This window comes from Homarus americanus, unplaced genomic scaffold (genome assembly GCF_018991925.1).
Source record: "Homarus americanus isolate GMGI-L3 unplaced genomic scaffold, GMGI_Hamer_2.0 scaffold45562, whole genome shotgun sequence".
Classification (NCBI taxonomy): domain Eukaryota; kingdom Metazoa; phylum Arthropoda; class Malacostraca; order Decapoda; family Nephropidae; genus Homarus; species Homarus americanus.
Genome location: NW_024744839.1, coordinates 5,666,154 through 5,680,065, shown reverse-complemented (window position 1 = coordinate 5,680,065; position 13,912 = coordinate 5,666,154). Strand labels below are relative to the sequence as shown.

General features: G+C 41.0%; 1 protein-coding gene across 9 annotated transcripts in view; it reads left to right on the top strand.

Moving 5' to 3' along the window:
* LOC121878193 (regulator of G-protein signaling 9-like) overlaps positions 1 to 13,912 on the top strand; it is a 241,663-nt gene that overhangs the window by 128,641 nt on the left and 99,110 nt on the right. For 5 of the 9 annotated variants that reach the window (XM_042384240.1, XM_042384242.1, XM_042384243.1 and 2 more), the window contains one exon: positions 7,830 to 7,856. The exons of the other annotated variants lie outside the window; for them this stretch is intronic. In XM_042384240.1, the coding sequence (XP_042240174.1) occupies positions 7,830 to 7,856 (27 nt within the window). The remainder of the gene's footprint in view (positions 1 to 7,829; positions 7,857 to 13,912) is intronic. 9 annotated transcript variants of the gene reach the window in all.

Genomic DNA, 13,912 nt, shown 5'->3' with positions numbered 1-13,912 from the left:
GAAAATATGACACAACGGGCGAAGGATTTTGACAACCCTACCGAGACAACAGGAGTCGCTGTGTTCATTCTGAGATTCATCGATTGCCCCAAGTACAGATAGTTTATTGAGTGACTGTACATGATCAGTCTATCACACGACACTTTTAAATGTGTTGTGATATATTAGTTGTTCTTATGGTGACTTCCTAAGGGGACACAGCCACCATATCAGGGACCTTCCAGCATAGACAACTTCCCTCCCTAACTTCCCTGGAGTGAGAGTATAGTGAGGGCTTCTAATAGTCTATATTGTGAAAGGTACACTTGTGAACTCTCCAGGATACAACAGCTGTGACTGATGTTGGGGTACAGTCATGAATGTGTACATCTCCAGTATCTGCCAACAGTGTGTAATAAGAGAGTTAACCGACCGATAAGTTTATTGAGTCACATTTTGGTTACTTGTCCTCAAAATTTTCTCGCCAAGAACCTCCTCAGATGTCAATTCTCACCTTATGACGTCTAACCCTCACGTCTTAAAAATTCACTTAAATTTCATCCAAGTTTAAAAATTCCCTCCCCATTAACAGTATTATAAAAAGAAGAAGCTCAAAGCAACATTTTTTTCACCAAAAATTCTGTAAAAAAAAAATCCCAGTACCCGCCATACATGCTAGAGAAGGCATAACCTATAATCAAAATTTAGAGTCAGGAGCCGCTCAGCGAGACTGTGAGATGGATTGACTGGGTTCTTCTACTTCATTAATTCTATCCTCCTCCGCCTCTCCTCCTGCCACCACTGCAGCCATTCTCTTCGTCTCTCTGCACTCATCCTCTCGGGGCAGGAGACCATCTCTCAGAGGAAACAGCCCAGATGAATCAACTTATCTTGAAGAACTGTTCCATTATCACCCGAAGATAACAGTATGTTTACGTCAGAGTGCTCTCTCTCTCTCTCTCTCTCTCTCTCTCTCTCTCTCTCTCTCTCTCTCTCTCTTATCAAAATTTCTTGTATTCTTAAATTCCTTCTATTTTCACCGTTTTTCTATGTTTATTATTATCGATATATTTTCTCCCATTTTCTCTCGTATCTTATTATTTTTTTCTGTTTATCTTTTATTTTCATGATTTTTATCTCCTTATTCATCAGTGTATTTGTTCCCACCCTCTATGTTTTTGTTGCTGTTATTGTTGTTGGCACTGTCATTATTGTTTACTATTATTATTATTATTATTAACTGATGGCTATTAGACGTGACATTGCTCGTAATGTCCCATAAGGTAGTTGCTAGCGTGGGGACTAACAGTCAACTCAGGATTACCAGTTAGATAGCGTTGAAGTCGCGTTGACCGATCCTTTACATCTGCGTGTAACAGCGAGGGTTTAATTGTGGGTTATGTTGATCTCTCTCTCTCTCTCTCTCTCTCTCTCTCTCTCTCTCTCTCTCCCGTCTCTTCCTCCTCCTCTTCCTTCCCTCACCTCTCCATTCTCCTCCCCTTCCCTCCCTCGCCTCCCCTTCCTTTCCTCTCCTGCCCCACCCTTAATTTTCTCCCCTTCTTTCCCACCCACTTGCCTCTTCTCTCTCTCTCTCCCTTCCTTCCTTCCTTCATTCCTTCCTTCCTCTTCTCCTTCCCTTCAACCCCATTTCCTCCTCCTTCACCAGCTCTCCTCTCCCACGTCTACCACAGCCCCTCCCACCCCAAAGAATGTCTACCTAAACGTTGTCTCCTAACTGGTATTATGTCAAGGTGTTTTCATTATAAACGTATTTGAATCACCTGAAGATTAACCCCCAGCTTATTTTTACCTGATGATTAAACACCCTAACGCTACCTGGAGGTTTAGCTGAGGTTGGGTTACTGGCAACAGGAGGCTCCAGGGTTAGTAAATTGTATAACATAGAATTTTTATTGAGAGATGTTTTAAGTAACAATGAAGGAATAAGATAATTTTACGCTCGGTAGTTGATCACAGATATTGAAATTTTTGTTATAAAAATGTTTAAGTGATTAGTGGGAAAAGATGATGAATACTGGTATGAGTAAATGATATATAGAGGAAAGTAATGGGTCTCTCCAAAAATGGAAGTAAATCCTAAAATAATATTGTCAACAAGCAACAAAAACAAGTGGAACATTTTGTCTGTGATGTTAGATGTGTGAAAGAAATCAAAACAAGAATAGGTCCAGCAACACTTTTAGAACTTTGAAAAAAAAGGGACATTAACTTCAATTTGAGAAAAAGGCTGTTGAAATGCTATGTATGGTCATGACTGTTGTATAGGTCAGAAGCGTGGACACTTTCAGCAGATACCAGGAAGAGGTTGGAGACCTTTGAAATGATGTCTCGTAGACGAATGTTAGAAATAAATTTCGCTAAGATTAAAACAAATGAAGAAATGGACAGTTGTCTTAGAGAACTCTGTGAGACGCACGCCTTCCCTCACTGGTAGGTCAGTCTCCCACACTCCAATAAGTTTCCCTCGATCTACAAGCCCGTGTGGAGTGTCGTCCTTCCTTACCTGAAATATAATTGTCTTTTATACGTTTATCTATCAACCACGTTCAATTTTCTGGATTGTAAATGTTTAATATAAATAGATGATTATGTAAGAACTAAGATGTAAATACTGTTTATTGTGTATTGTAATAATGTGGTATGTGTGAAGACCACGGTTCGAATAATTAAAATACAGATAAGAAAACTGTATAAATCGGCCTCCTTACTGTTCAGGTGTAGAGGCTAAGAACTGTAAGGGGTGTGGTGCTGTACTCGTGATGCGTTGTCAACTCGTCCCGCCCCTGTAGTCTCCGGCAACACACATACACACGCACACACACACACACACACACACACACACACACACACACACACACACACTATTCGTCTCAACTATCGTTTCCGTTGTTGGACTTAAGCTCATCATTCGTTCTTTACGATTGGTTGAATACTTATCATGTACATGTTATAAATGTATTTTGGCGCATATGCCGAGACAATACTGCTGTGTTATATATCCGTCCACACACACACACACGTGCACACGTAAACCTATACGCGTACACAAACAGAAAAAACTACTCAGAGAAGCCCACCATCTGTTGGTAAACAGAGCAACTTGTTCATGAAGCTTCAGACTCAAAAGTTCAAAGATTCACTGTTCATATACCTCCAGGTCGGTGTCTGCAAACTTTTTTCTCGACTGTACAGTACCTCACAGGTGTGAAGATAAACATTTGCCGACACTCGACTGCTCCCAGTGTGGACTGGATCAGCGCCTGTCTCTTGGTCAGTAAGAATTGTTGGTTCACATGGGCGCTCCTCTCGGGGTAACCCGGGACCTTAATGGTGAGTGTGAAAGTGAACTTGTCCACGACTCTCACCTGTTACAGTCTAATATCCCGATGGGTGGGGAGGGGGGTTGGGGGAAGGGAAGTGGGGTAGGACCAACAAATTAGCCCAGGCAGCTGACGAAGCAACGCCAATACGTCCTGACTCTCCCATGGTGTGTGTGTGTGTGGGGAGTGGGGGGGGGGGTGACCAGCCACTCTCCACACTAATCTAGACGCTTAATACCACAGTCGAACTTCAAATACTTCACCCAATAGAACATGGAGGAATTAATTACTGCACCTTACACACAGGATGAAAATATTCGACAGCTAAGTTAATTAATCCCCAAATTTAAGGCTACGAGCTAAAACACAGACACCAAAGAATACATAACAGAAATACTTATATTTATGTTGGGTTGGGTTAGGTTACGCTAGGTTTTGTGTTGTTTGCTTAGGTTTGATTATATCAAGCCAGGTAAGGTTAATCTAGGTTAGAATAGACGTAGTTAGGCTAGGTTAGGTCAGGTCGGGTCGGATCAGGTCAGGTCAGGTCAGGTCAAGTCAAGTTAGATGAAATAAGCTGAGATGCAAATCTTCAGGTGATCCAAGTTTAGTTGTTTTTTTACCAGGTCTTGTAACCATTAGAGGAGGAAGTGGTGGTGACAACAACACGAGATGGCTAATGGAAACGTCAAATAAATATGTCGTGATTTTTACATAACAAAAATATAATTATGGGAGAAACGAGAAGACACGAAAGAAGAATAGTGGGTTATTGAAAAGAATGCCCGAATGTTTGTGTCCTGGGTGTGGGATGTTTGTGTCCTGGGTGTGGGATGTTTGTGTCCTGGGTGTGGGATGTATGTGTCCTGGGTGTGGGATGTTTGTGTCCTGGGTGTGGGATGTATGTGTCCTGGGTGTGGGATGTTTGTGTCCTGGGTGTGGGATGTTTGTGTCCTGTGTGGGATGTTTGTGTCCTGGTGTGGGATGTTTGTGTCCCATGTGGGATACAGTCCTGGGTGTGGATGTTTATGTCCTGGGTGTGTGGGATGTTTGTGTCCTGTGGATGTTTGTGTCCTGTGGGATGTTTGTGTCCTGGGTGGATGTTTGTGTACTGGGTGTGTGGGATGTTTGTTACTGTGGGATGTTTATGAAGTCCTGGTGTGGGATGTTTAGTCCTGGGTGTGGATGTTTGTGTCTGGGTGTGTGGGATGTTTGTGTCCTGGGTGGGATGTTTGTGTCCCTGGGGTGGGATGTTTGTGTCCTGGGTGTGGATGTTTTAGTCCTGGGTGGGATGTATGTGTCCTGGGTGGGGATGTGCTGTGTCCTGGGTGTGGGATGTATGTGTCCTGGGTGGGATGTTTGTGTCCTGGGGTGTGGGATGTTTGTGTCCTGTGTGGGATGTGTCCTGGGTGGATGTTTGTGTCCCTGGTGTGGGATGCATGTGTCTGTGTGGGATGTATGTGTCCTGGGTGTGGGATTTATGTGTCCTGGGTGTGGCATGTATGTCCTGTGTGGCATGTATGTGTCCTGGTGTGGATGTTTGTGTTACTGGGTGTGGATGTTTGTGTCCTGGTGTGGGGATGTTTGTGTCCTGGTGTGGGATGTATGTGTGTCCTGGGTGTGTGGGATGTATGTGTGGATGTTTGTGTTACTGGGTGTGGGATGTTTGTGTCTCTGGGTGTGGGATGTTTGTACACTGGGTGTGGGATGTTGTGTCTCCGGGTGTGTGGGATGTTTGTGTCCTGGGTGGGATGGGCCAGGTACTGGGTGTGTGGGATGTTTGTGCCTGGGTGTGGGATGTTTGTGTTACTGGGTGTGGGATGTATGTGTCCCAAGTGTGGATGTTTGGTGTCCTGGGTGTGGGATGTTTGTTACTGGGTGTGGGATGTATGTGTCCTGGGTGAGTTTGTGTACTGGGTGTGTGGATGTTGGTGTTACTGGGTGTGGGATGTTTGTGTTACTGGGTGTGGGATGTTTGTGTTACTAGGTGTGGGATGTTTGTGTTACTGGGTGTGGGATGTTTGTGTACTGGGTGTGTGGATGTTGGTGTTACTGGGTGTGGGATGTTTGTGTTACTGGGTGTGGGATGTTTGTGTTACTAGGTGTGGGATGTTTGTGTTACTGGGTGTGGGATGTTTGTGTACTGGGTGTGGGATGTTTGTGTTACTGGGTGTGTACTGAGAGGGTACAAACTCTGCCCGCGAACCGTTAACATGGCGGGGTAAATATTGAACTCTTAACTATGTTGCTGTAAATTATTATGGTCACCGCTGGAAACTGTCTCATGTAATCGTTTTCTTTAACACCCGAAAAGATGTTACGTTAAGGGTTACCATGGCAACACTTGATTAATTATTGCGCGATTTGTACCGAACGTTTATCATGCGGACCTTATAACCTGTTGATCTAAGTTACCAAGTTTAGTTAAAATACTCAAACACGTTCTCGAGTTATTATGGTGACAACACAGAACGATAAGACTGAGTTACAGTGCTATGGAGCAGTTAAGGAGGAGGGGTGTAGAGTTAGTATGAAGGGTCATTCTCATACCATGTCTTCACTTACCTTAACCTAACCATTAGTAAACCAAACCTAATCTTAACCAAACCTAACCTAACCTAACCATAACTTTAGTAAAAATCCTCGAGTCATGTATTAACTACTTCTAGATTTCACAGTGTCTTATTATAGGAGTTCCAGAAGTTGATATTACAGATGGGCTTCTGATGGTGTGTGTGTGTGTGTGTGTGTGTGTGTGTGTGTGTGTGTGTGTGTGTGTGTGCCTAACCTACACGAGGGGTCAGTGTACGAGGCTCGGTCTAGACGTACAGGAGCTGGGTTTAAGAGGGCGTATTGTTAAAGACTCTTTAAGAGTAAGTTGGGTTTGGTGGTGTTTATTTACTTCCCATTGAGAGAGGAAAACGACGTCATTATTATGAATCACTCGGGCTGATAATCTTGTTGAGGGCCTCGCCACAACACACTCCCGACACGCTCTCGCTTGAGGGCCTCGCCACAACATATTCCTGATACACTCCTGCTTGAGAGCCTCGCCACAACACAGTCCTGCTTGAGGGTCTCGCCACAGTACATTCCTGCTTGAGGGTCTCGCCACAACACAGTCCTGCTTGAGGGTCTCGCCACAACAGTCCCTTGAGGGGCCTCGCTCACAACACAGTCCTGCTTGAGGGTCTCCACAACACAGTCCCTCTTGAGGGTTTTACAACACACCTGCTTGGGGGTCTCGCCACACATTCCTGCTTGAGGTCTCGCCACAACACAGTCCTGCTTGAGGGTCTCGCCACAACACAGTCCTGCTTGAGGGCCTTGCCACAATATGCTCCTGCTTGAGGGCCTCACCACAACACATTCTCGACGCACTCCTGCTTGAGCGTCTCCACAACACAGTCCTGCTTGAGGGTTTCGCCACAACACAGTCCTGCTTCAGGGTCTCGTCACAACACACTCCTGCTTCAGGGTCTCGCTACAACACACTCCTGCTTGAGGGTCTCGCTACAACACACTCCTGCTTGAGGGTCTCGCTACAACACACTCCTGCTTGAGGGTCTCGCTACAACACGCTCCTGCTGTCACCGCTCACAGACGCTCGTTCATTACCATTGTCTGTATATCTGGTACTTGATACTGTAACTCAAGATGTAGGATCACGTGAAGATTAGATCCTCTAGTGTAATTCACCTGATAATTAAACACACTAACGCTACCTGGAGGGGTTAGGTTAGGTTACATTACATAAGGTCAACGTAGGTTAGGTTAGCTGGGATGTCTAATCTTCTCGTAATCTGTGTTGTATTGTACATTATTAATTTTGTTTGTTGAAGTTGTTGTGTGTCATGCTAACAGTAATCTTTTTGCAGACTTTCTTGATTATAATCTCATAACCTGACCAGCCTGTGGCAAGTGTCCTGGCCCCGCCTGGTGGCTCATCATTCACTACACCACTCACACACTAGACCCAACACCTCCTCTTATTAATGATCTGTTACGGTGAAGAGACGAAATTATCAAGTTTTATCAAGGTAGCTTCTGAATCTGGCAAGGTGGCAGAAAATTATAAAGAAATTATATTGAGTTTAATCTCGAAGTGTGTTTATTGTATAGTTTTATGTGGCAAGGAGAGACAGTGAGGGGGTGGAGGGCAGGACACTAGACCAAGGTGAATTGCCAACTCGTAAAGAGGAGATGATAATGATGATGATGATGATAATAATGATGATGACAATGATAGGCGTGTAGAGCCGACGTGCCCTCGCCCACTGTACCACACACACACACTCTCTCACTTGGACCCGTTCACCCCCTTGGCCCAACATTTGAAGCAGGAGACAAAGCGTCCTCTCCGAGAGTACTCCATAACCCAGTGAGTTATAACTTCAGTAAGGACTCACTCAAGTGGTGGGTCAAGGGTGGAGGAGGGTCGAGGTGTGGCGTTGAGCTGTCTCTCCCTAACTCTGCTCTCTCTCCCCGCCACGACTGTGCCCGCCCTAGTCCTTGCCCCAGCACACCTCTCCAAAGGTGCGTACTTCCCTCACTCTACGGCATGTGGCGCCAGCATGCTACACCCTCCCTACACTCTGTGTCTCCCTGTGCTGGGGGAGAGGGGCTGTGTATGCATAGGTGTAGGGTCTGTGTATGCCTAGGTGTAGGGGCTGTGTATACCTAGGTGTAGGGGCTGTATGTGCTTAGGGGAGGGCTGTGTATGCCTAGGTGTAGGGGCTGTGTGTGCTTAGAAGAGGGCTGTGTTTACGTAGATGTATGGGCTGTGTATACATAGGTGTAGGGGCTGGGTATGCCTAGGTGTATGGGCTGTGTATGTCTAGGTGTAGGGGCTCTGTATGCATCGCTGTAGGGGCTGTGTGCCTAGGGGAGAGGATGTGTTTGCCTAGGGGAGGGGCTGTATATGCTTAAGGGAGGGGCTGTGTATACCTAAGAGAGAGGCTGTGTATGCCATGAGGAGAGGCTGCGTATGCCTAAAGGAGAGGCTGCGTATGCTGGGTGTGGCAGGAAGGTCTGTGTGTTTTAGTCATAGGTGTGTGTGTGTGTGTGTTGAACAGGAGTATCTTGCTGTCTCAGTGCATTGCTTCATAACTTATGACTTGTATCTCAGTATACGCCGTCTTATCAGTATATCTCATCTTACAGTATACTTTTTGAAGATTAGAAGTGTATAATTGTGTACGGTACACTGTTACACCCGGCGTTCAATGTAGTTAGTATGCTTGACATGGATACCTAAGATTGATATATTCTTAGAAAATATATCCTGATGTAGGTTCATTTTAATTGATGTGCTTCAGTATATCATAGTTTATTTTATTGTGCTACAGTATACCACAGTTTAATTCGTTGTGCTTCAATATACCACAGTTTAATTCGTTGTGCTTCAATATACCACAATTTACTCTGTTGTGTTTCAGTATACCATAGTTTATTTTATTGTGCTTCAGTATACCACAGTTTAATTCGTTGTGCTTCAATATACCACAATTTACTCTGTTGTGCTTCAGTATATCACAGTTTACTTGTTGTGCTTCAGCATACTACAGTTTACTTTGCTGTGCTTCAGCATACCACAGTTTACTTTGTTGTGCTTCAGTATACTACAGTTTAATTTATTGTGCTTCAGTATACTGCAGTTTACTTTGTTGTGCCTCAGCATACCAAAATTTACTTTGTTGTGCTTCAGTATACTACAGTTTACTTTATTGTGCTTCAGTATACTACAGTTTACTTTATTGTGCTTCAGTATGCCACAATTTACTTTATTGTGCTTCAGTATACCGCAATTTACTTTGTTGTGCTTCAGTATACTACTGTTTGCTGTTTATTAGCTACCTATTTCTGCATAATTTACTTTTGTTGTGCTTCAGTATACCACATTTACTTTGTTGTGCCTCAGTAACTACTACAGTTTACTTTGTTGTGCTTCTAAGTATACGTTTACTGTTTGGCACTTCAGTATACTACTGTTTGCTTTGTTGTGCTTCAGTATACTATAGGCACTTTGTTGTGCTTCAGTATACACAATTTACTGTTGTGCCTCAGTATACTTCAGTTTACTTTGTTGTGCTTCAGTATACTGCTGTTGTGTGATATACCACAATTGCTTTAGCGCCTCAGTACTACAGTTTACTTTTATTGTGCTTCAGTATACACAATTTACTTTATTGCAGCTTCAGTATACTATGAACTGCTGTTGACCTTCAGTATACTACTGTTTACTTTTGTTGTGCTTCAGTATACCATAATTTTACTTTGTTGTGCCTCAGTATGCAAATTTACTTTATTTGTGCTTCAGTATACTACAGTTTACTTTGTTGTGCTTCAGTATACTGTACTACAGTTTACTTTGTTGTGCTTCAGTATACCACAATTTACTTTGTTGTGCCTCAGTATACTACAGTTTACTTTATTGTGCTTCAGTATACCACAATTTACTTTATAGCGCCTCAGTATACTACAGTTTACTTTATTGTGCTTCAGTATACTACAGTTTACTTGTTGTGCTTCAGTATACTGTACTACAGTTTACTTTGTTGTGCTTCAGTATACCACAATTTACTTTGTTGTGCTTCAGTATACTACAGTTTACTTTGTTGTGCTTCAGTATACTGTACTAGTTTACATTGTTGTGCTTCAGTATACTACAGTTTACTTTGTTGTGCTTCAGTATACCACAATTTACTTTGTTGTGCTTCAGCATTATTTTACTTTGTTGTGCTTCAGTATACTACAGTTTACTTTGTTGTGCTTCAGTATACTGTTTACTTTTGTTGTGCTTAGCATATATTTCTTGTTGTGCTTCAGTATACTAGTTGTGCTTATTTTGTTGTGCTTCAGTATACTACAGTTTACTTTGTTGTGCTCAGTGTACTGCACTACAGTTTACTTTGGTTGTGCTTCAGTATACTACAGTTTACTTTATTGTGCTTCAGTATACTACAGTTTACTTTGTTGTGCTTCAGTACTGTACTACAGTTACTTTGTTGTGCTCAGCATACTACAGTTCTTTATTGTCAGATACCACATTACTTTGTTGTTTCAGCATTACAGTTTACTTTGTTGTGCTTCAGCATACTTATTTTATTGTGTTTCAGTATACCACAATTTACTTTGTTGTGCTTCAGTATACTACAGTTATTTTGTTGTGCTTCAGTATACTACAGTTTACTTTGTTTTACATTTACAACAGTTTACTTTGTTGTGCTTCAGATACCACAATTTACTTTGTAGCGCCTCAGTATACTACAGTTTACTCTATTGTGCTTCAGTATACTGTTTTCTTTGTTGTGCTTCATATACTGTACTACAGTTTATTTTGTTGTGCTTCAGTATACCACAATTTACTTTGTTGTGTCTCTCAGTATACTACAGTTTACTTTACTGTGCTTCAGTATACCACACAATTTACTTTGTTGTGCTTCAGTATACTACAGTTTACTTTGTTGTGCTTAGTATACTGTACTAAGTTTAATTTGTTGTGCTCATATACCACAGTTTACTTTGCTGTGCTTCAGTATACCAGTTTACTTTGTTGTGCTTCAGTATACTACAGTTTACTTTTGTTGTGCTTCAGCATACTACAGTTTACTTTGTTGTGCTTCAGTATACTAGTTTACTTTTGTTGTGTCAGTATACTACAGTTTACTTTGTTGTGCTTCAGTATACTGTACTACAGTTTACTTTGTTGTGCTTCAGTATACTACCGTTTACTTTATTGTGCTTCAGTATACCACAATCTATTTTGGCGTTCAGTATACTACAGTATTTGCTGTGCTTCAGTATACTGTACTACAGTTTACATTGTTGTGCTTCAGTATACTACAGTTTACTTTTATTGTGCTCAGTATACCACAATTTACTTTGTTGTGCCTCAGTATACTAAATTTATTTTGTGCTTCAGTATACTACAGTTTACTTTATTGTGCTTCAGTATACCACAATTTTACTGTTTCAGTCTCTAGTTTACTTTGTTGTGCTTCAGTATACTACAGTTTACTTTGTTGTGCTTCAGTATACTATAGTTTACTTTGTTGTGCTTCAGTATACCACAATTTACTTTGTTGTGCCTCAGTATACTACAATTTACTTGTTGTGCTTCAGTTTTCACAGTTTACTTTTATTGTGCTTTAGAATACCACAATTTACTTTGTTGTGCTTCAGTATACTACACTTTACTTTGTTGTACTTCAGTATACTACTGTTTACTTTGTTGTGCTTCAGTATACTACAGTTTACTTTATTGTGCCTCAGTATACCACAATTACTTGTTGTGCTTCAGTATACTACAGTTTACTTTTATTGTGCTTCAGTATACCACAATTTACTTTGTTGTACTGCAGTATGCTACAGTTTACTTTTATTGTGCTTCAGTATACCACAATTTACTTTGTTGTGCTTCAGTATACTACAGATTTTATTGTGCTGTGAAACCACAATTTACTTTTGTTGTGCTTCAGTATACTACAGTTTACTTTATTGTGCTTCAGTAAACCACAATTTACTTTGTTGTGCTTCAGTACTACAGTTTACTTTTATTGTGCTTCAGTATACCACAATTTCTTGTTAGCTTCAGATATCATAGTTTACTTTTATTGTGCTTCAGTAAACCACAATTTACTTTTGTTGTGCTTCAGTATACTACAGTTTACTTTATTGTGCTTCAGTAAACCACAATTTACTTTGTTGTGCTTCAGTATACTACAGTTTACTTTTATTGTGCTTCAGTATACTACACAATTTACTTTGTTGTGCTTCAGTATACTACAGTTTACTTTTTGTGCTTCAGTAAACCACAATTTACTTTGTTGTGCTTCAGTATACTATAGATTACTTATTGTGCTTCAGTATACCATAATTTTTGTGCTTCAGTATACTACAGTTTACTTTATTGTGCTTCAGTATACCACAATATACTTTGTTATGCTTCAGTATACTACAGTTTACTTTGTTGTGCCTCAGTATACCACAATTTACTTTGTTGTGCTTCAGTATACTACAGTTTACTTTATTGTGATTCAGTATACCACAATATACTTTGTTATGCTTCAGTATACTACAGTTTACTTTGTTGTGCTTCAGTTTACCACAATTTACTTTGTTGTGCTTCAGTATACCACAATATACTTTGTTGTGCTTCAGTATACTACAGTTTACTTTGTTGTTCCTCAGTATACCACAATTTACTTTGTTGTGCTTCAGTATACTACAGTTTACTTTGTTGTGCTTCAGTTTACCACAATTTACTTTGTTGTGCTTCAGTATACCACAATATACTTTGTTGTGCTTCAGTATACAACAATATACTTTGTTGTGCTTCAGTATATCACAGTTTCTTCTTTTATGAGTTATATTGGAATACTTGTGAGCTCGTGTCACTATATGTTGGTGTGCTTCAGTATATGTGTCAGTATATCTTATTTCACTGGTTTTCGTGTACTGTATGTCAGTTTATCAGTATATCTCCGAGTCAGTTTACTGTATGTCAGTCTGTCGTTGAGTCAGTGTATGTCAGTGTGTTTAAATATGTTTCAGGGAGTCATTGTATGTCAACTGTCTTGTTGATTCAGTGTATGTCAGTGTTTCGGTGAGTCAGTGTATGTCAGTGTTTCGGTAAGTCAGTGTATGTCAGTGTTATCTAAGAATGTCTCAGTGTGTGAGTGTACTGTATGTCGCTATGTCTAAATATGTCTCACCGGTTTAAGTGTAATTTCAATTATGTCTTAAATTGTGATCTTGTCTCAGTGTCTTACAGTGTATAAATGTTTCAGTGTATCTGTGCATTTCACTTTCTCATGTGTTTATTTATCACTGCCAGTGTGTGTGTGTGTGTGTGTGTGTGTGTGTGTGTGTGTGTGTGTGTGTGTGTGTGTGTGTGTGTACGCTTAAGATCATCAGTGTTTAGTTCTTTATGTATAGCTGCCTAAATGTGTCTCATTGTCTATTAAGTATGCCTCAGTGTCTCTTAAGTGTGTCTTATTCTTTCTTAAGCGTATCTCATAGTGTCTTAAGTGTCTCATTGTCTCTAGGTCTGCCTCCTTCTCTCTTAAGTGTGTCTCTTAGTTTCTTAAGTGTGTTTAATTGTCTCTTAAGTGAGTCTCATAGTGTCTTAAGTGAGTCTCATAGTGTCTTAAGTGAGTCTCATAGTGTCTTAAGTGAGTCTCATAGTGTCTTAAGTGAGTCTCGTAGTGTCTCAAGTGAGTCTCATAGTGTCTTAAGTGAGTCTCATAGTGTCTTAAGTGAGTCTCATATTGTCGTAAGTGAGTCTCATAGTGTCTTAAGTGAGTCTCATAGTGTAGTGAGTCTCATAGTGTCTTAAGTGAGTCTCATAGTGTCTTAAGTGAGTCTCATAGTGTCTTAAGTGAGTCTCATAGTGTCTTAAGTGAGTCTCATAGTGTAGTGAGTCTCATAGTGTTTTAAGTGAGTCTCATAGTGTCTTAAGTGAGTCTCATAGTGTCTCAGAAAATGGAGTCTTGAGTGTCTTAAGAAATTAAAGATCTCATGTGTAGTGAGTCTCTTAGTGTCTTGAAGTGGAGTCTCATGGTGTAGTGAGTCTCAGTGTCTTAAGTGAG